We start from the raw sequence: 20,748 nt of genomic DNA on the forward strand, positions 1-20,748 counted from the left end.
CTTTAATATTAAAGAGTGGGATCGGATTCATTTTTTATCCTTCTCAGTCATATGAAAACACTCAACAGAACCACAAAGGACCAGGGTTGGTTGCAATATGCTTTTACTTTGGAAGAAATTCTAGAAGGGAATTCTGCATGCTTTGGTAATTTCTAAGTCCAAGCTGGGACAAGAAAAATCACTTTTGGAATGAACAGAAGAAAGGTTACAGAAAACACACAGATATGGGGTGTTGTTGTTGTTGTGGGACACAGTCTCCCTATGTGGGCCTTAACTGTGGGGTTCCACATGGGCATTTCCTGCGACATTCTGAACAGAAGAGGACAGATCTCAAGAGAATACAGTAATTGTGTATATAATCTAATAAAGACAGTCTAGCTACTTTTGGGAAAAGAAGAGAGCAGAGTGCAGAGACTGCACGGCAGGAAGAAGCATGAGCACGAAGGCGACAGCAGCCCCTGCCTCCTATTCTCACTTAACACAGAGGAAGGTGTGACGTAGACTGGACGGCTCTGCACACCAAAGCAGGTGACCTAAGAGAGCTGTTCCATGGGTAGAAACCAGGCTGTAGCCCTCACTAGCCCTCAATGCTACAAAACCCAATCTTTGCTTAAAGAAGAAATGGTGAGAAAACCCATTTGACTGGGGACATATTCAAGGCACAGAACATGAGAGGTGTACACAGCCCCTGGTAGAAAGGAGACCAAACTAATTAGCCCAACTAACTAAACATTTCTGATGTCCATATTTATAAATAACTAGTACAACTTTCAAAAATAGATGTTATTTTTAACATCCTTGGCTTAAAAGGATCATCATTGAGGCTCTCACCCACTGCTACCATCCCATTCATTGAAAAGATTCAGAAAGAGAACCCTGGAAAATAAGCAAACCAAAATAGCCAGGAAAGCCAGAAGGAGAAACACATGCACCTTGAGAACCACACTGGACGACAGGGGAGGGTAGGAGAGATATGGAACAGGAAACTTACACAGCAAACTATCTGTCAAAGGGTCCGGATGGCTACTGTGTTCTGAAGCCATCAAGACAGAACAGCAGGGTGGGAAGAATGTAGTCACACACAATCCACCAGATGGCAACACTACACAGTGCAGAGGTCAGCACAGCTAGGGGGCATCTGGAAAGGGCGGAAGGGGAAAGAACAGATGTTCAAATTGGGAAGCCAAAATAAATCATGTAATAAAATACACAGAGCCACCTGTGGCTTAAGACACCCTAAAAGACCCAGAGCAGCAACTGTGATGGCAAAGGGGTGGGAAACAAGGGTGGTGGTGGTGGTGGTCCGACTTCTGTTGAGACAAAAATGCTGACTTTAGTTTAACACACAGGAACAAATGGTGAGACTCCATCTCTATTGGATAACCACCCCACCATACTGATTTCCAATACTTAAGCTGGCCACAGTCAAATATACAGTATGCTCGTATAAAACACTACACCTGAGTACAGGGAGAGGAGGAGGCAGAAACAGCCCAGACTGTCTGGTACGATCAGCAGGTATGACTGAGAACAAGGAACTGAGCTCGTCAGTTAGGAGTTCAGGTGAACTGCACACTCGACAGTATGGACTGCAGAAGCACACCTGAGCAGACACCATCAGCTTCATTACTGTAGTCACACTATGTATGACTTGTTTTCTTTACACAACCTGAGGTGATTTGAAAGAGTTGGACCTCACAGCCTTGGGCATTTAAACTCTTAGTTCCCAGTTGGTGAATGGTTTGGATAGGTGTAGGAGGTGTGACCTTGATGGGGGAAGTATGTGACTGGGGGTGGGCTTTGAGGTTTCAAAGCCTCTTGCCATTCCCAGGTGGCTCTCTCTGCTTCCTGCCTACAGCTCAAATTTGAGTTTCCATTTCCGGTTCCAGCTGCCAGGGCTGCCACTACGCATGCTGTCGCATTCCTGTGATGTTGATGGACAACCCCCTAGAACAGTACGTCCAAGTAAACATTTCCTTCTTTAGGTTGCCTTGGTTATGGTGTAGTATCATAGCAATGGAAAAGTAACTAATACACACTCAAACTTCGATATTTATTTTCCTGTCACCTCCTGTTCCCTTCTTTCTTAAGACAAGGTTTCTTGTTGCCCAGGCTGACCTTGACTTTACTATGTAGTTGAGGATGGCCTTGAACTTCTGATCTTGCTGCCACTACCTTCCAAGTGCTTAAGTGCTGGGATTACAAGTATGTACCACATACCCAGTTTTGGCTTGGTGTTTTTTGTGTGTGTTGTATGTATTCACATGTGAACACATAAATTTATGGATGTGTATGGCAGAAAGAGGTCAATGCCAGGGTCTTCCTCAATTGTTTTCCACCTTATTTGCATTTATAGTCACTGACTACAATGTCTTCTTAGTTGGTAGTGGCATGCAAATGGGATGTCTGCACTATTGATTTTCATTTGTTCCTCTGGTAAAACTCAAAGCCTAAGAGTTATTTTTCTTTGTTGAAATGCTCACTTGTCTTTTTTGCACTGTTATATTTAAGTGATTTTTTTTTTTCTAAAGTAACTGTATGTTTCTATCTAATGACCATGTAGGACACAACTACAACCCTACCCTCCATGCATTCTTTCCTGTTGATCTAACACACATAGTTCATGGCACACAGAGTGATGGGCAATCTGGTGTCAATACTGTCAACTTGACAGAATATAGATTATTCAAGATACAAGCCATGTCTGTGAGGGGTTATCTAAGATTAGACTAACTGAGATGGGAAAACCCACCTTGAGTGGCACCATCCCAAAAAAGAGAAAGTGGGCTGAGCACATACACGCATCAGATGAGGTGTGAGCAGACCTCCTCAGTCTCCTGCTGCCTGACTTTTCCACCATGATGAATTATACTGTAAGCCTAAATAACACCCACCCCCTCCAGTACTTTAACCACAGCAACAGGAAAACTAATACAAACAGAATTAGTTACTAACAAGCCAGCAAGTCAATTTTAACATGGAAAATACACTTGCCATCCAGTCCTAAAGGTGGATGCCATGGTGCTAATGAGTTACCAACCTCACGGAAGTCAGCATCGGGCAGGCTCTCCAATGAAAGGGCTACTGTACAACTTCTAATAAAACAAACTTCTCTACAATATTGGAATTTCCTAAAAAAAAAACCCAATCACTAGGAGAGACATTTAATATCTAACTGTAACCTCCTCCTAGGATTCATCTGGTTCTTTGAGTATTTTCCTATGTCCAAGTACCAATATGGAGGCAAATAATTTATCAGCAGCAATGCATGAGTCCGGTTGGGAGGTAGGGACAGAAGGAAGTGGATTACCATGCTCCCCCAAAAGACTCCAGTTTTCCAACCACTAAATGGCAGATTAGGAAAATTTGAGCCTAGAAGTTTGCTATCCATATGGAGAAGAGGGCAATTTGAGGGTGTTCAGTAAGATCCAGTCACTGGAGAGTGCTTCAGCACTCACCGTCGTTTGTTCCTTTTTTCACACTGGTCGGGGAAGTATACTAACTAAACAAATGAGTCCTTTCACCTAGTCTTTTCCAGCTCCCTCACTCTCCTTGCTTCCTTCCTTCCCTTCCTTTCCAGCAGTGAAGAGAATTAAATCCCAGCCCCCTGCAAGCACTCTCCCACTGAGCTCTACCCAAACCCTCCAGCTGCTTTCATTCAGCCATTCTGAGAGCATCAGACTTTTAGCTCAGACAGCCTCACATACTCTGCTGAGTGAGGAACATCTGAAATCATCTGCCAGTTCCAAGGGTCTTTAAATTTTAGTCTTCATTTGCTTTTCTATTACCATATACCCAAGGCTATCAATTGCATAATTTCAGCTTCCCTAAGAAAAAATTATCACTAAATAATGAGTTCCAGAAAATACATTTCTAAATAGAGGGGAGAAGGTGAAATTTCCTGAAAGTTCTATTTAACAAGAACATATATATATATATTTGTGTGTGTGCATGGGCACCTGCAGAGAACAGAGACACCCTGGAGTTGGAGTTACAGGTGACTGTGTGTTGCTTGGGTGCTGGGAGCCAAACTTGGGGCCTCGTTAAGAGCAGCAAGCACTTTAGCTGATTAACAAGAACTTTTGACCAAACAGAATTTGTATCTCCTAACTTCTAACCTGGCTTCTGAAAGTAGGGTAAAACAACCTACTAAGAAATAAACTGGCAATGGACAGTCTTAACACAAAAAGTGTGTGTAACCCACAAAAGCATCACCTTCCTAGAGCTTGCAATTCAAAGGGCGCCGTGCCCCATCTCTCACTCTGCCAGGAGCAAAGGGCAGGCAAAGAGGCTTGTTAGAAGTAAGAATTTCGATCCCCCTGCCCAGTCCAACAAGAAGCTGCATTATAAGGTAAGCTCCCACATGACACTCCCACATGATGCAAAGCTCAGCTAGGAGGGCTGCCAGGAGGCAACACGGTTTGAGTCCAGGATTTGAACACTAGTCGTGGACGTCCCCATAGTTGGATCAAATTAAGATAAATGCTTAAGAAGCTCATGTGGGGATAAAAACACCTACTATGAAACTTCTTATTGTGCTCCTTGTCTACAACTAAAACTCAGTTCTCCAGACCAATATATACATAAATAATTTGGGTATAAGTTTATCATTATATATAACATACTGAGATGATATAATGACTTTAAGACATCATTCGACAATTGACTCAATTCTACTGTGTGCAGACTGATGACTGACATGTAACCAGCTTGATAACTATGGCCAACTGTTATCCTGGTCTTGACATCTGCGGTTACTCACTTGAGGGTGTCAAGCTGACTGACTATGGACAAAAGCTTTCCTAATACTGCTTTCTTACCTATCATGTCTCCCGAGGTTACACGAGAACAGAGAGAAATGAACAGCTGAGCACCTCTAGATTTTAAACCACACAAGTGATCATTGCAAAGTAATAGGTGTGCAGCTAGGGAGAAAAGTATGAAGGAAAAATGTCCCTAAGGGACCCACACAAAATAGACAAGTGTGACCACAGTGAAGGAAATCACTCACGTGAGGGGGATAGCGTTGGCTTTTGACTGTCTCCGACTTTTCAAGGCCCGAAGTCTATCTCCTTGTGTCACTCCATTGATTTCATCATCATCACTATACTGTACCAGTTAAAACAATAAAAAACAGAAAGAAAGAAAACACTGAGCTATTAACATAGGTTGCAACTGAAGTGAAATGGCTATTTATCTAGACACATACAGGCATGCATGTAATGTGTGCATGCGCGCGCGCGCGCGCGCGCGCGCGCGCACACACACACACACACACACTCAAAAGTTTCTTCTGAATGCTACAACAGTTTTCAAAAATCAAACTACCAGCTATATTTCAAGACAATCAAAGCAGATTTTCAGTCACCAGACCCAAAGATCTCTTTTTTTATAAAGGAGTAACGATCCCTAATGGGCTTTTGGTTTTAGAACTTATAAAAGTTTGAACATCCATTCATCACCCCTTAACCTAGTGTTGCTGCCTGCTAAAACTGTGGTTCTTTGGAAGTTCTCTATTTGAACTACTAAAGTGGCTGAGATGAGGATGGGGCAGTGAAGCAGGGGAGTAGAAAGACCCGTGCGAAGAGCTTACTCCCTACTGCTAATTTCCATCTGTGTTTAGGAAGTAAACATTCTACAAGCACACAACTTTCTTTTCAGTCAAACATTTTTAGAGGATTGTATCTAAACACAACTGTGTGGTGATAGCCCCTTCAAAACCACTTTATTATCTTTACCTATAATTTTCTCCATGCCCTACAAGGATCTCAACAGCATTTACAGCAATAACAACAGCGTGATCGGGACGGTTCCATTACCGGCTCAGGCTCTTGCTTGTCTTGATTCTCAAGCCCATCTATTGAAATGTCATCAACATCTGAGAGTTGTTTGGAGAAGGTTGTTCTCAGGGGTCCATTCTCCTGCCCTCTCAACTTTTGACGGAAATATTCGCCTTCCAGCCAGAGGCTTGACTGTTTCCTAGAGTGTTTAAGCAACATCAAAACATAGCTTTCCATAAGGACACCCCTCTTCCCCTATCTCTACCCCACACTCCTGTCGTTACAGGAGACAAGCTTCCGGTGTACTTACATGACCAGAAACTGCTGCTGGGGCCCAATCACTGAACCGGGTCTGCAGATTCTAAGCCAGGCAATGCTCTCGGCTGCCGTCATCCTATAATGCTTCATGAGGTAGCAGCCTATCAGAGTACCTGTTCGACCAAGGCCAGCTAGAAAAACAAACCAATCAATGAAACCTGGTTGCACATCCTCCAGAATTTTCTGAACAAGAGGAAGAAAAAACAAAAAAATTAAAGCCTTCCCAGGGCTTTGGCTCCCTCTGCAGAGGTCCTCTACATCAGTCAGTCTGAAGAGGTGTAAGAAGGCCAGCATGAAGGCTCACCCTCAAGACCTAAGTGGGATGCAGCCCAGGAGCAGAGACTCAATCCTTCTAAAATTCCCCGAGGATTCGATGTGAAGCCAAAGACTGAGAATCATTTTCTGAACAGGGATTCTTAAGAAATGTGGTGTTTGGAGCTGGAGAGGAGACTTAACAGTTAAGAGCACGTATTGTTCTTACAGAGGACCCAGGTTCAGTTCCCAGCACCCACTATCAGGTGGCTCATAACTGCCTGTAACTCCATTTCTATAGGAGATCAGATATCCTCTGTCTCAAAGGCACCTACATGCATGTGGTACACATATTCACTCAGGCACACACACCACACATGCACATAAATAAAAATAATTTTTAGCCAGGCGGCAGTAGTGCACGCCTTTAATCCCAGCACTCGGGAGGCAGGCGGATCTCTGTGAGTTCGAAGCCAGCCTGGTCTACAGAGCAAGATCCAGGACAGGCACCAAAACTACATAGAGAAACCCTGTCTCAAAAAACCAAAAAATAAAAATAAAAAGTTTTAAAGTGTTTTCTACTCAAGCCTTACATTTTCTATCAAATCCAACAGTATTTCCTACTCAACGTCTGTCTGAACCTGTTCACACTCTGTTTTAGGGGAGGACATGTTAGACAAGCACTCTGCCAAACTACAGCCTCAACCTTTTCCCTTTTCTGGAACTCTTCCTTCTGTTTTGTATGTGTCTCTGTATGTGGTGTGTACATATGGTTGTATTTGAGGGAGCACGAAGAAGCCCTAAGCAGAAGTCTAAGAGTCTTCCTTAACTGCTCTCCACCTTATTCACTAAGGCAGGGTTTCTGATTTGAACCTGAAAGATCTCACCCACATGGCTGGTCTGGCTAGCTAGTCTGGTCTGGAAATCCTGTCTCCTCCTTCCCTGTAACTGTCGATGGGCTACATGACCATCTAGCATTTATGTGTCTTCTGGAGATCTGAACTCCAGTCTCATAGTTGGCGTGACAAGCAGTTTAGATGCTGAAACATCTCCTAAGCCCCCTTTTCTCCTCTTATAGAGACCATTATAATTAACTCCTATGATGGTTAATATGTTGTGTCAACTTGGAAGGAATTTTTGGTTAAGATCAGCATTTCAACTGGTTCCATTTTTAGTAAGCACACTTATTATGCTTTCCATAATGTGGGCAGTCCTCTCCCAATCCATTCAAAGTCTGAACAGAAAAAAAAAGACTAGCTTTCCATCCAAAAGCAGGTCTGCCTTCATGCCTCTAGGCAGACAGCTCATAGCACAGATGATGGATTCACTGACTCCACAATTTCTTTTAATAAACCATTCTATATATAAACATGCTATTACTTTCGACTGCTAGAGGACCCTCCCTGATGCACACAATTTAGAAAAGGGGTGCCGCTGAAGCAAATACATAAAACTGTGGCTGTGGCTTTGGAACTGGAAATGTATGGGAAAGAACCAAGGCAGCTGCTAGGAAAATCACCCCAGATGAGAGTAAGCAATAAACAATTTCAGTCTCCTGCCACCCACAGTGTGACAGTGGCTGTGGGCTTTTTATACATGGTTTTTATTATGTGGAGATAGTTCCCTTCTAGCCCTACTTTGTTCTCAGTGGTTTTATCACAAAAGGGAGATGCCAAATTCTGCCAAATGCCATTCCTATATCAGCAGAGACGATGTGGCTTTTGGACTTCACTGTTACCGTGGAGATTCACACTGACTTTTTCTATGTTGTATTACTTCTGTAACTCCAGGGCAAGTGCTTCAGAGAGTGAATACTATTTTACTATATTGTATTATCTCAGACAGGTCTCTTGTACCCCAGACTGGCATCAAACTCACTATGTGGCTAAGGGTAATCTTGAACCCAGCGTCAGGACTGCAGGTGTACACATGGCACTCAGGCTATGCAGTGCTGCAACCAAACCCAGGGTGTCTCGTTTGCAAAGCCAGCCCTCTGCCACGGAGACCCAGCTTCCTGGAATCCATTTACTGTGCTACTGAATTCAGCTGGTAAACACTTTGTTATCACGCTTACGACACTGACAGTTTCTTTGCTTCTGTTGGTTTGGTAGCAAGGGAATCCTGGCCTCATACAGCTTATGAGGTCTTTGTTCTATTAAGTTTTGAGTACGTCTCTGAGAGTTGGTGTTAGTCACGGGTGATGATCTGGTCCAGCGTTTTCCTTCATCAGGAACTTCAATTCTACCTTCTCAGTGTTTTGAACTTTAAACCCACCTTCTACATTTCATGGTGACTCTGCATTGGTAGGTTTTGTGTTTCCAGGAACTTTCCACTTCATTTCCATTATCCAACTTTTTGTTCTGCAACTGTTCACCGCAATCTCTTACTGGTTGTTCACATGTGTTCACACACACAGGTGTCCAGCTTCATCACTCTCTACCTTATCTCCTTGACACAGAGTCTCTCAATGAACTTAGAGATTGCTGGTTTCAGCTAGGCTGACAGGCCACTAAGCCCGGCAATCTTCCTGTCTGCCCCAACACCACCCCCTACTTCCCAATGCAGAGGTTACAGGTACATACAGCCATGCCTAACTTTTTACATGTGGATCCAAGATCAGGTCCTCTTATCATTTCCACACTTTCCATTATTGTCCCCACTGTCACTTCTCATTGTAATAATTTCTTTTTTTTTCTTTTTTTTGGGGGGTTTTTCAAGACAGGGTTTCTCTGCGTAGCTTTGCGCCTTTCCTGGAGCTCACTTGGTAGCCCAGGCTGGCCTCGAACTCACAGAGATCCACCTGTCTCTGCCTCCCAAGTGCTGGGATTAAAGACGTGCGCCACCACTGCCCGGCCTCATTGTAATAATTTCTAATAATTTTCTCTTTTATCTTCACCAATGTAAAAAAATGTTTGTGATTTCTGTTAGATTTTGTGAAGAACCAATCCTGGATTTTGTTGATTTCTTACTGGTTTCCTATTTTTTTGTGTGTTATAGTATTTATATTGCAATAGCAACAATACTTAAAAAGCTATTACTATTCTTTAACCTGTCTGTGTGCGTATTTACCTCTACCAGAAATACTTGCTTCTTCATAAGGCTTTGAGCCACTGTCTGGGGTCCTTCCACTTCACCTAACACAGCACAGGTCAAGTTGTAACAACTCCCCCAGCACGTGACCATCTGAGGGTAGTTTAATTTCTCCTTGTTTTTGAGAGAGTTTTGAAGACTTAATGGACTCTTGGTTGTAGGGTTTTTCCTTCAATAATTGAATTATTATCAATTCACTGCCTCTGGCCTCCACGGTTTCTGATGAAAGATCTGGTAATTAGAGTTTCCTCTCTTGATTCTTTCAGTATCTCTGTATTTAGACAGTCTCATTATAAAATATCTTCATGTGAGTTTCTGAGTTTGTTTTGTTTGGAGTTTGCTGAGTTTGGAGAATGTTTACAATCATGTTTTTCATCAAAGTGGGAAAATCTTCCAGGAAAACAGTCTACCTCCTTTCTCCACTAGGCATATCTGGTCTGCCGGTCTTCTGCCAGATTTTTCTCCTTTCTCTTCCTGACTCCTTTTTCCTTATTCTTCAGACCTGGTGACTTTTTAATGGCTCTGCTCTTTACAGTCACTGCTTATTCCTTCTGCTTGAGCAGGTCTGCTTTGGAACCCTGCCAATAATTTTTTAAATTTATTTCCAGAATTGCTTTTACTTTTTATGGTTTTTATCTTCTACTGATACTTGGATTTTGCTCACACATTTTTTTTCTTCTCCCCCCCCCCTTTTTTTTTAACATGAGCACAGTTGAGGTAGCTGTTTTAAATCTATCTGATCCTTGTCAAGGATAGTCCATGTCCATCCTGTCTCCCCTCAGACAGGATTTCTCTGTCTAACAGTCATGGCTATCCTGGAACTCTCTTTGTAAACCAGGCTGAGCTCAAACTCACTGAGATCCGCCTGCCTCTGCCTCCCAAATGCTGGGATTGAAGGCATGTGCCACCACTGCCTGGCTCAAGGATAATTTTTGTGGATTTTTTTTTTATACTCTCGTGGATCCCCTCCCACTTTACTTTTTGGTATGCCTTGTCATCTTCCACTGCAAAATGAACATTTGGATGTTGTGATTATAGCTACATTCCTAACTCTAGAAATTAATTTTTTTCTTTATCTTACTATTGAATTTTTCTTAGTGATTATATCCCTTGTCCTAATTAACTAGACTAGCTCACATTAAAGTTAAATAAACTCTACTATATTCATATATGCATCATTTAGTCATTCATGGAACATTTAGTATCAGAAATTGTTACAGCTGCTGAAATACATCTTGTCAGATCTTATTCTCCATATAGCAAGCTGCAGTAAGACCTTGTTCTGTCATTGACAGCCAAAGGACTTACCACATAGGCACATGACAGACATCTGAATAAATACACACAAAGGCAATAAGCCTTTGTAGGCTTCCTCATGAAAATAATTTACTATGCTTTTCATATGATTTTAGGGTTTTAAAATCATTCTTTCTGGCCACTGAGATAGGTCAACTGGGAAAAGCACTTGTTGCCAAGTCTGATGACGTGTGTTCCATCCCCAGGAACTACATGGTAAGAGAATGGACTCTCACAAATTTTCTTCTAACACACACACACACACACACACACACACACACACACACACACACACAAGATAATGTCATAGAAAAACTTTAAATCATTCTTTCAAAAATACAGGGTTATGTGCTGTGGATATCGTTCTGTATAAATAAAACACTGACTGGCCAATGGCCAAGCAGGAAGTATAGGCAGGACAAGGAGAGAGGAGAATTCTGGGAAATAGAAGGCTGAGTCAGGGAGGCACTGCCAGCCGCCGCCATGACAAGAAGCATGTGAAGATGCTGGTAAGCCATGAGCCATGTGGCAAGGTATAGATTTATAGAAATGGATTAATTTAAGATATAAAAACAGTTAGCAAGAAGCCTGCCATGGCCATACAGTTTATAAGCAATATAAGTCTCTGTGTTTACTTGGTTGGGTCTGAGCAGCTGTGGGACTGGCGTGACAGAGATCTGTCCTGACTGTGGGCCAGGCAGGAAAACTCTAGAGACAGTCATGTGTCTTTCCATGTAATACAAACAGATACAACACGTATCTACACACATCCTCATACATGTGCACTGCCTGTAACTGAACCTAGCTGCTTACCTTTGCAATGCACTGCAATGGCACCCTCAACATTTTCACAAATTTCCAGGAATTCTTGGACAATTGCCTCAGCAGGGGTGCTGCCATCCGGAAAGAAAAGATCATGGTGATCGAAACCAGCATCCGTAAAGCGCTTAGCATCATACATCCTTTTATTCAGACGAATAATGGTAGTTACATTGTGATTCTTAAAGTATGGAATGTAAGTCTCAGGAGAATGTTGGTGGTAACCTACATAAAGAAATGTACCACATCTTGTAAAATGCAGGAGGAAAATAATGGAAAATAGTTTCACCTGAAAGTGGGTGGAAACAGTGTCTGGATTGGGGACTGAATACCAATTTGATTATAACTGTAAAAAACAAAAGTTTAAAAAGTTAACACCCAGGCAAAACAACATGCTCAAATAACCAAGAGTGGTTAAATCATAAAGACAGAGTCAAGCTTTTCTGAATTCTTTGGTGTCTTTCTAACCTAGGCTGGGTCACCCCTCCAAAGGTAACTCAGGAGCCCCACTCCCAGGAGGTGACCATAGCAATGCTGAGCCCATCACAGACACCCAACCGTACAGCACACCAGAACTCAGGACTTGAAGTATCCTCCTGCCTCACTCAGACTCACACTACTGTACCCAGCTTGCCATTCTAGTTCAAAAGGAAAAAGACAAGGCTATAATGGTTCCATAGTTTTGCATACCACTTTCAAGCCTGGATCTTGAATGAGGTCCACAGAAGGCAAGAAACCGCTCTGGTATTATCCAGTTGAAATCTCCATTTTCTGCTTTCTGCCAATGAAAACCAGCATAATTAACCTTTGAACCACATCTCTCTCTACCTCCCTTCTCAATACTCTAAGAGTTCAAAGCCATTGGCTTTCGCATGTCAGCTGTTTACTAATGAATTTCCAAAGGATTGCTAACCTTCCTATTGTCAATCACTTTGTTTTAAAAGTGTTTCGCTGGGCGGTGGTGGTGCACGCCTTTAATCCCAGCACTTGGGAGGCAGAGGCAGGCGGATCTCTTTGAGTTCGAGGCCAGCCGGGCTACAGAGTGAGTTCCAGGAGAGGAGCAAAGCTACACAGAGAAACCATGTCTCGAAAACAAAACAAAACAAAAATAATAATGATAAAATGAATGAATGAATGAATGAATGAATGAATGAATGAATGAATAAATAAAGAGTGTTTCTTTGCTTAGGTCATCAGTCTAGAAAACATACTCTGTACCCAATACTCTGTACTCAATTATTATATTTCAATTACCTGGTTATCTGAATAAATTCTTATTATAGGAAATTAATTCCTATTAAGATAGCAAACTCACCAGGTGGTGGTGGCACATGCCTTTAATCCCAGTACTCAGGAGGCAGAGGCAGGCAGATCTCTGTGAGTTTGAGGCCAGCCTGGTCTACACAGGGAGTTCCAGGACAGCCAGAGCTGTTACGCAGAGAAACCCTGCCTCGAAAAACCATATATAAACAAACAAACTAACGAACGAACGAACGAACGAACGAACGAACGAACGAACGAACGAACGAACGAACAAATGAACAAACAAGGAAGGAGAGAGAGAGAGAGAGGGAGGGAGGGAGCAAGCTTTTCCAGTGTGTGTGAGGACTCTAGAAGGTCCCCCACCCAGTATCCTAAACAGACAAAGTAACTTCTGATGTAAATAATTTTGACTCCCGGAGTAAAAACAGGAAAAGTGTTGGATAGAAGCACTGTCCCCACTGCTTCTATTTAACAGGAGGGAAATAACAAAGCACACTTTACGTTGTGTGTGTGTGTGTGTGTGTGTGTGTGTGTGTGTGTGTGTGTGTGTGTGTGTAGGACAGAGGACGGCCTTGGTTGTCACTCTTCAGGTGCTGTCCACTTGGCTTTTTTTTTAAGGCAGGGTCTCACTATGTAACCCTGGCTTGTCTGAACTAGCATGCTATGTAGACGAGGATGCCCTTTAACTCAACAGAGCTCTGTCTGCCACTGCTTTCCAAGTGCTGGGATTACAAGCATGCGCCATCATGCCTGCATAACAAAACTTTTAAGAAATAAAAGGCAATTGACCGTGGCGGAGAGAATCAGTGCCAAAAGAGAAAAATCACTTAACAATTTCGGTAATAGAAACACACAGTGCTTCATGTGCCAACTGCTATTTTTAGTATTTCATATACCCAGAAAAAGTATTTTTTAAGTGTGTATGGTGTACATCTGTGTGTACATATTCACATGTGTGAAGGCCTAACGTTGGCATCTGATGCTCAATCACTTTCCACTTCATTTATTGGAACACGGTCTCTTACTAAAGTCAGAGCTTGCAGACTCTACTAGGCTGATCTGGCTCAACCCCTCAGGGATCATCTGTCTCTTTAAGTGCTGGGATTATAGGTCTCAGCCATATATGCCTACCTGCCTGGCTTTTATGTGGCTTCAAGGGATCCAAACTCTGTACAGCAAGTACTTTATCCACTGAGCCCTCTCCCCAGCCCCAAGAAAGTATATTTTATTTTACACATTTAGTTTTATGTAATTTAGTTATATAGTCACTGAAGGGCGTAGCGAGAGACTGCACTTTAGAAACAGATTGGCATTATAAGGAGTATACAGTTGTCACGAGTGAATCTCAGGATATGCTTTATCTTTGCCACAAAAACAGCCCAGATCATCAACAAAACACTTCAATTATACTTCAGACTTCTAAATAAAAAGTTCTTTAGAAATTGATAGCAAAAGCTAATTATCTGTGGACTTGGGATATGAATGCATGGAGTGCTGTCTCAAGAGCCTCCTCTCCTTTTGAGGAAGTTCGCTCAAAATAACTACAACAGGACACAAAGGCAAGAGTCTATAAGCTTTCCTGCCTCCAAAGGGCCTTCAAAACAGTATCTTATTCATCTGTTCAGAGGAGGGCACCTTGAGTCAAGGATTTTTTGTTTTTCTTAATCTTTAAGATAAAAAAATATAAGAGGATATCTGTGAATTTGCCTGCTGGACACATTCTTCTGCCCTGTCAGCTTCTTCTGATAGGGTAGGCCAGACAGGGCCAGAGAATTCAGTCAGGCAATAATAATCCACATTCCCACATGAGTGTCCACATGCATGTGTGCGTGTGCCAAAGGTCAGCTTCTTCTCTACCTTATTTTTTGAGACAAGTTTTCTCATTGAATCTGAAGCTTACTGATTTCAGCTAAAGTAGCTGACCAGTGAGCCCAGGGACACTGCTCTCTACACCTCCCCAGTGTTGGCATTATAGGTGTTTACTGCCACATTGGTCTCTTTTCCTGGGTGCTGGGATCTAAAACCAGGTTCTTGTTGCACAGTAAGCATTTTATCTGAGTCATCTCCCCAGCTCAGCTCCTGGATTTTTAATCTGCAGATTCCAGTAAAATGTTCACTTTTATTTAAAACATTTGGGACTCTTTGTTTTTAGATAGGGTGTTACTATGTAGCCCTGGTTGGCCTGAAACTCACTATGTAGACAGCTGGCCTCAAACTTGCAGAGATCTACCTACTGCTGCTGCCTGAGTGCTAGGATTAAAGGTGTTTGCTACCAGGCCTGGCTATTTGTACTTAGTTTTCATAACTTGAAACAGAAGTGTTCAGACAATACAAACAGGCTATAACAACAGCTGAGTGAGTATACCTTGGTAGACACTAGACACTGCAACTAATCACCTTTCTGTGCCCACACCAAGGACTCCAAACCTGTATCCTCATCACTACAGAAGGTCACCAAGACTGAAAACTGTTGTTAGTTGGTTTTGCTCTTTGATCTTTTGGGGGACCTACCACCCAGCTCCCAAATAAATACACACGGAGGCTTAATCTTATTTATAAATGCCTGGTCTTAGCTTGGCTTATTTCTAGCCAGTATTTCTTATCTTAAATTACCCCACCTACTTTTTGTCTCTGGACTTTTTCCTTTTCTTCTGTATATCTTACTCTCACCCATGGCTGGCTGTGTGGCTAGAAGGCTGGCCTCTACCGTCCTCCTCTCCTTGTTCTCTTCCTCTTTCTTCTTATCCTTCCAGGTTTCTCCTATTTATTCTCTCTGCCTGCCAGCCCTGCCCATCCCTTTTCCTGCCTTGCTACTGGCCATTTAGCTCTTTATTAGACCATTAGGTGTTTTACACAGTCAAAGTAACACATCTTCACAGAGTTAAACAAATACAATATAAAGGAATGCAACACATCTTTGCATCATTAGACAAATGTTCCACAGCATAAAGAGATATAACACACCTTAGAATAATATTCCACAAAGGAAAGGCGCAAAGCTACACAGAGAAACCCTGTCTTGAAAAAAACAAAAACAAAACAAAACAAAACAAAACAAAAAAACCCAAAAAAGAATCATGAATGAAGAACCAAGGTAAGGGTTAAAGAAGTGATGTTTCTTACCTTTCAATTTCATTTTGTTTTTTTTTTCCTTATGTGCATGCATGTCTGTGCATGTTTGTATGTTGGGCGCATGTGTGTGTGACAGTGTGGTACAAGCATGTGAAAGCAGAACACTGACATCAGTTGTCTTCCTTGATTGCTCACATATTACGGGAGGGTCTCTCAGCTGAACCAAGAGCTTGATACACAGACAGGGCACCATGCCCACTAAGTATTTCTGTGGATTCTGGGCATTCAAACTCCATTTCTCACTGAAGCATCTCCCCAGCTATATATATATTACTTAATATTAAAAAAACAAAAAACAAAAAACAAAAAACTTCTTATTCTTTTAGATAGGATAAAAGAGGGAAATTGTGTGGGCAAATAGTAGAATTCTGGTTATAACTCAAATTTCCACTAATAAGTTCTAGATCTTGTGTACAGGCTAATCCTGCATCCTTTTTTTTTTTGTTTGTTTGTTTTGTGTTTCTTTCTTTCCCTTTTTTTTTGGTGACAGGGTTTCTTTGTGTAGCTTTGTCTGTCCTAGAACTCACAGAGATCCACCTGCCTCTGCCTCCTGAGTGCTGGGATTAAAGGTTGGGCCACCATCAGCCACCACCGGCCACCACCACCCATCGGTTCCTGCATCTTACCTGTCCCCAGCACACACACTGCAGAGATACATGTGAATGAGCTTGACTCTGGGAACCATTTTACAAGCACATATTCAACAAAACATCTGGGCCAGCAGGGTAACTTAACAGTCAAGCACTTGCCACACAAGCCTGATGACCAGAGTTTGAGCTCCAGAACCCATGTAGATGTGAAAAGAGAAAGCTGATTCTGCTAAGATATCCTCTGACCTCACAAGCTCACCGATACACATCATACACACACAATGAATAACAACAGTAACAATAATAACAAATAAATTAAAAGCATTATTTTGTACCTAATTTTGTATCTAATATAGATAATGTTGGTCAATGACACCTCAGTAAAGTGTGGAGTAGGGAGACTGAAAAGAGGAACCTGGAACTTACCTCATAGTGTTCATATTCAACGAGATTAAATGCGTTGAAATTAAAGAAGCCGAACTGCATTGCCTAAAATACCAAAGAAAACTTTTAAGAACAAAGGTGTAAATAAAAGGCCAGTTTCCTACCCAATTTTCTACTAAGCACAGGAAATGTCCTAGAAAGTATTACTGTATTCATGTTGAGCATTTTCTAAGGATGTGGGAGTTTTGTTCACCTATTTGTTGGTGGGCCCTATACCACACCCTCAGCCCTAAAACTGTGCAACAAAGCAATTGTGACCCACTTATTTTTATATAAAACTTTGTAACAAATTAATTGCTGTCCAAATTACCCTGCTGAACTCAAAGTCCAGTGCCTGGAAGGAAGTTACTGTACTGTTGGTACAGGATGGGAACTTGGACCTGCATGTGCTAAGCCGACACTGCCAGAGTAGCATTCCCAGCCCCACAGTTACTGTATTGTAGATACATAAACAAAACTTGGAGGAAAAAAGAATTCAACTTTTTCTTTTAAATCAGACACACTCAAAACTAATACTGTATCTAGAATCAAATTACTTAACTCTCTTACTTGTGTCTTATTTTTGTGATGCTGGGGTTGAACCCTTGGCCTCTCCCATGCTAAACAAGTTCTCAACCAACTGACTGACAACCCCAGCCTGCCTCCTGTCTCCTGTCTGTGCCTTTTCCATCCTGTTCATGCACAGAAGCAATGAGAAATTCAGAATGAGCTGTTTATTGGTTTGGGGTCACTTTAATGTTAACTGGGAATGGAGTACTTCTGACCTTACACACCTCTTCTGAAGAAATTCTAACAGAGCTGTGTAGAACACCTTATCTTCTCCAGACACTCACCTTCTTTACTGCATGAAAACAGTCCAGGAGTGTAATATAGAAACTGCAGCTTCCGTAGGCAGCGTCTCTGAAATTCCCAAAGTGTTATTCTGTTAATGCTCTACAGCATACTCACCCCAAGACAAAGCTGACTAGAATTCAATGTCCAATGATCTCTATAGCACAGTTATACTAGAATATTCAAATTTAACTGGATAACTTTTTTCTAATTCATTTATTTATTTATTTATTTATTTATTTAGCTTTATTTTATGTACATTAGTGTCAGATCCCCTGGAACTGGAGTTCCAGACAGTTGTGAGCTGCCATGTGGTTGCTGGGAACTGAACCGGGGTCCTCTGGAGAGCAGCCAGAGGACCATTGAGCCAACACTCCAGCCCCCTTTCTAATTCTTAAGGGTCAAAATTCCAATAAAATCACAAGAGCAAAAGCATCTAAACCTTTGGTAAAACCACTCCACACCTGAACAAAAGCATAATTAGCCAACAGATGGTGCCACTCAAATATCATACCAGCTGTATTCATCAATGCAAAGAGCTGAACTCTCAAAGTGCAGCAGTGTAAGGACTCTGACGGCAACCGTTGACTACTACCACTGACCTCCTAATGTGACTGACAATTCTTCAACCCAGCTAAAGGCATATTGATTCAACCTTGCAAAGAATTCTCAAATAATTTCTTTAAGAATTATGATGGCTCAAGGCATGCCCTACTCAAGTCCCACCTCACACTATCTGAACACACATGCTTGCTTCATGAATACCCTGACCTAAGCCATTAGGAACCATCCTCAATTGCTCTTCCACTTTATTCATTGAGGCAAGATCTCTCAGCAAACCCAGAGGCCACCAATATGACTGACCTTGCTAGCCTAGCTTGCTCTAGGGATACACTGTCTGTCTTTGCTTTCTAAGGCAGGAATTACAGGCAGGCTGTCATTTCCACCCAGCATTTGTGTATGGGCTGTGTAGAATCTAAACTCTGGTCCCCAGGCCTGTGTAGCAAGTGCTTTAACCACTGAGCCATCCCCTCAAGATGCATACTAGATGATCCCAGACACATGAAGTTCAAAAGCAAACCGGCCTAAGTGACAGCAGAAAAGTAACAAGAGAGATCTTTGAGAGGATGGTAACTAACTGCGGAGGGCAGGAGGGATTCTTCAGGGGTAAGAGCCATGTTCTATATCCCAAAGTGTGGCCGTCACACTACATGTGTAATACTTAGCTGTACAATTCAGATTAGTGTTTTGGGCTGGGGTGCAGGCTCAGTGATGTGTACTTGTGTAATGCTTGAGTTCAATTCCTAAGCATGGCACACATCCATGTGCACATGCACACATATGTATGCAATGTTTGGTTTTCTAACATTAGTGCTTTCTTTGCAAATTGTATGTATCAACTTTTAAAAAGGAGAAAGGGCTATGAATACTGAGCAAACACTGAATGAGGGAAAGCACTATGGTTTGTTTGTTTTTATGTGTATAACCTCTGCAAGTAGGTAGTACTATAGTTTCTATCTTCAAAGTACAAACTTAAGTCTGTAAAGGAGACAGCAACAAGCAAAGCTGAGAGTCAGTTCTCTGATAACCAAAGCATGCTATTAACGACCACAAGACAGACGTAGTAGTGCATTCCTATAACCCTAGCATTTGGGAAGTGCAAACAAAAGGATCAGGGAAGAATGCAAACTTTATCCCAAACAAAGAGAAGAGAGAGACACACTTACAAAAAGTACAACAAAAACTAATAAGCAGAGTATTTCTATAGACTACAGTAAGACAAGTATACTCCTTTAGACTGCTTTTTCTCACTAAGACAGAGAATAAATGACATAATTTAAGAAGAAATCATAGGCTACTAGGTGTGGTGTCACACACCTTTAATTCCAGCACTTGGGAGGCAGAGGCTGGAGGAACTTTGTGAGTTTGAGGTGGTCTGGTTTACATAGTGAGTTCAAAAAAAGAAGGAGGAAGAAGAAGAAGAAGAAGAAGAAGAAGAAGAAGAAGAAGAAGAAGAAGAAGAAGAAGAAGAAGAAGAAGAAGAAGAAGAAGAAGAAGAAAAGAAGAAGAAAGAGGAGGAGGAAGGAAGAGGAAGAAGAGGACTGGGAGGAGGAGGAAGAGAAGGAGGAGGAGAAATAATCATAGGCCAGGCATGGTGGCACACACCTTTAGTTCCAGTATTCAGGAGGCAGAGGTGAGCAGATCTCTCGAGTTTGAGGCCAGCCTCATCTACATAGAAAGCTCCAAGCCAGCAAGACATACATAGTAAGAGCCTGTCTCAGAAAATAAATAAATAAATAAAATAAAGATATAATGAAAGAAAAGCAAATTAGAACTACCTAGGGAGGCCGCAGTAGGAAGTGGAGTTGAGGCTGTTTGTGCTACAGTCTAGCAAGGAAGAAAGCCCATTTGCATTTTGGGTCCTTGTGTTGTAAGCTGTGAGAATAGCAACAAGTGATTAACACTTTGGAGAATTCTGGGGAGCAAGGTCACCATTGTGCAACAGCAGGAGATCTAAATGTTTGCCTCTCAGGGATCACAGATAGAAGAATTGCTTCTAACAGACACAAACAGTTGCTCTTACAAGTTAAAAAGATGAGTGACTTACTTCAGCTCAGTGCCTTTCTCTCTTCCTTGTGGTGGTATTGTGTTCCCCGAAATATTGTGCACCCTAATAAACTTATCTGGGGTCAGCCACAATATTAAACATAGAGGATAGGCAGTGGTAACACACGCCTTTAATCCCAGCACTTGGGAGGCAGAGCTAGGCAGAAATCCATGTGTTCAAGGATACAGCCAGGCATGGTGACACACGCCTTTAATCCCAGGGAGTGATGGTAGAAGGCAGAAAGGTATATAAGGTGTGAGGGATCAGAAACTAGAAGCATTTGGCCTGGTTAAGCATTTGGCCTGGTTAAGCATTCAGGCTTTTG

General features: G+C 42.0%; 1 protein-coding gene across 22 annotated transcripts in view; it reads right to left on the bottom strand.

Moving 5' to 3' along the window:
- Cdc14b (cell division cycle 14B) overlaps positions 1-20,748 on the bottom strand; it is a 111,419-nt gene that overhangs the window by 28,180 nt on the left and 62,491 nt on the right. For 15 of the 22 annotated variants that reach the window (XM_076573559.1, XM_076573558.1, XM_076573561.1 and 12 more), the window contains 7 exons: positions 17,818-17,884; positions 16,967-17,029; positions 12,246-12,333; positions 11,550-11,780; positions 6,091-6,229; positions 5,820-5,979; positions 5,012-5,109 (listed from right to left, as the gene is read on the bottom strand). In XM_076573559.1, the coding sequence (XP_076429674.1) occupies positions 5,012-5,109; positions 5,820-5,979; positions 6,091-6,229; positions 11,550-11,780; positions 12,246-12,333; positions 16,967-17,029; positions 17,818-17,884 (846 nt within the window). The other 7 variants (XR_013051718.1, XM_016000288.3, XM_016000291.3 and 4 more) reach the window with 3 other exon arrangements.

Source organism: Peromyscus maniculatus, chromosome 5, assembly GCF_049852395.1.
Source record: "Peromyscus maniculatus bairdii isolate BWxNUB_F1_BW_parent chromosome 5, HU_Pman_BW_mat_3.1, whole genome shotgun sequence".
NCBI lineage: Eukaryota > Metazoa > Chordata > Mammalia > Rodentia > Cricetidae > Peromyscus > Peromyscus maniculatus.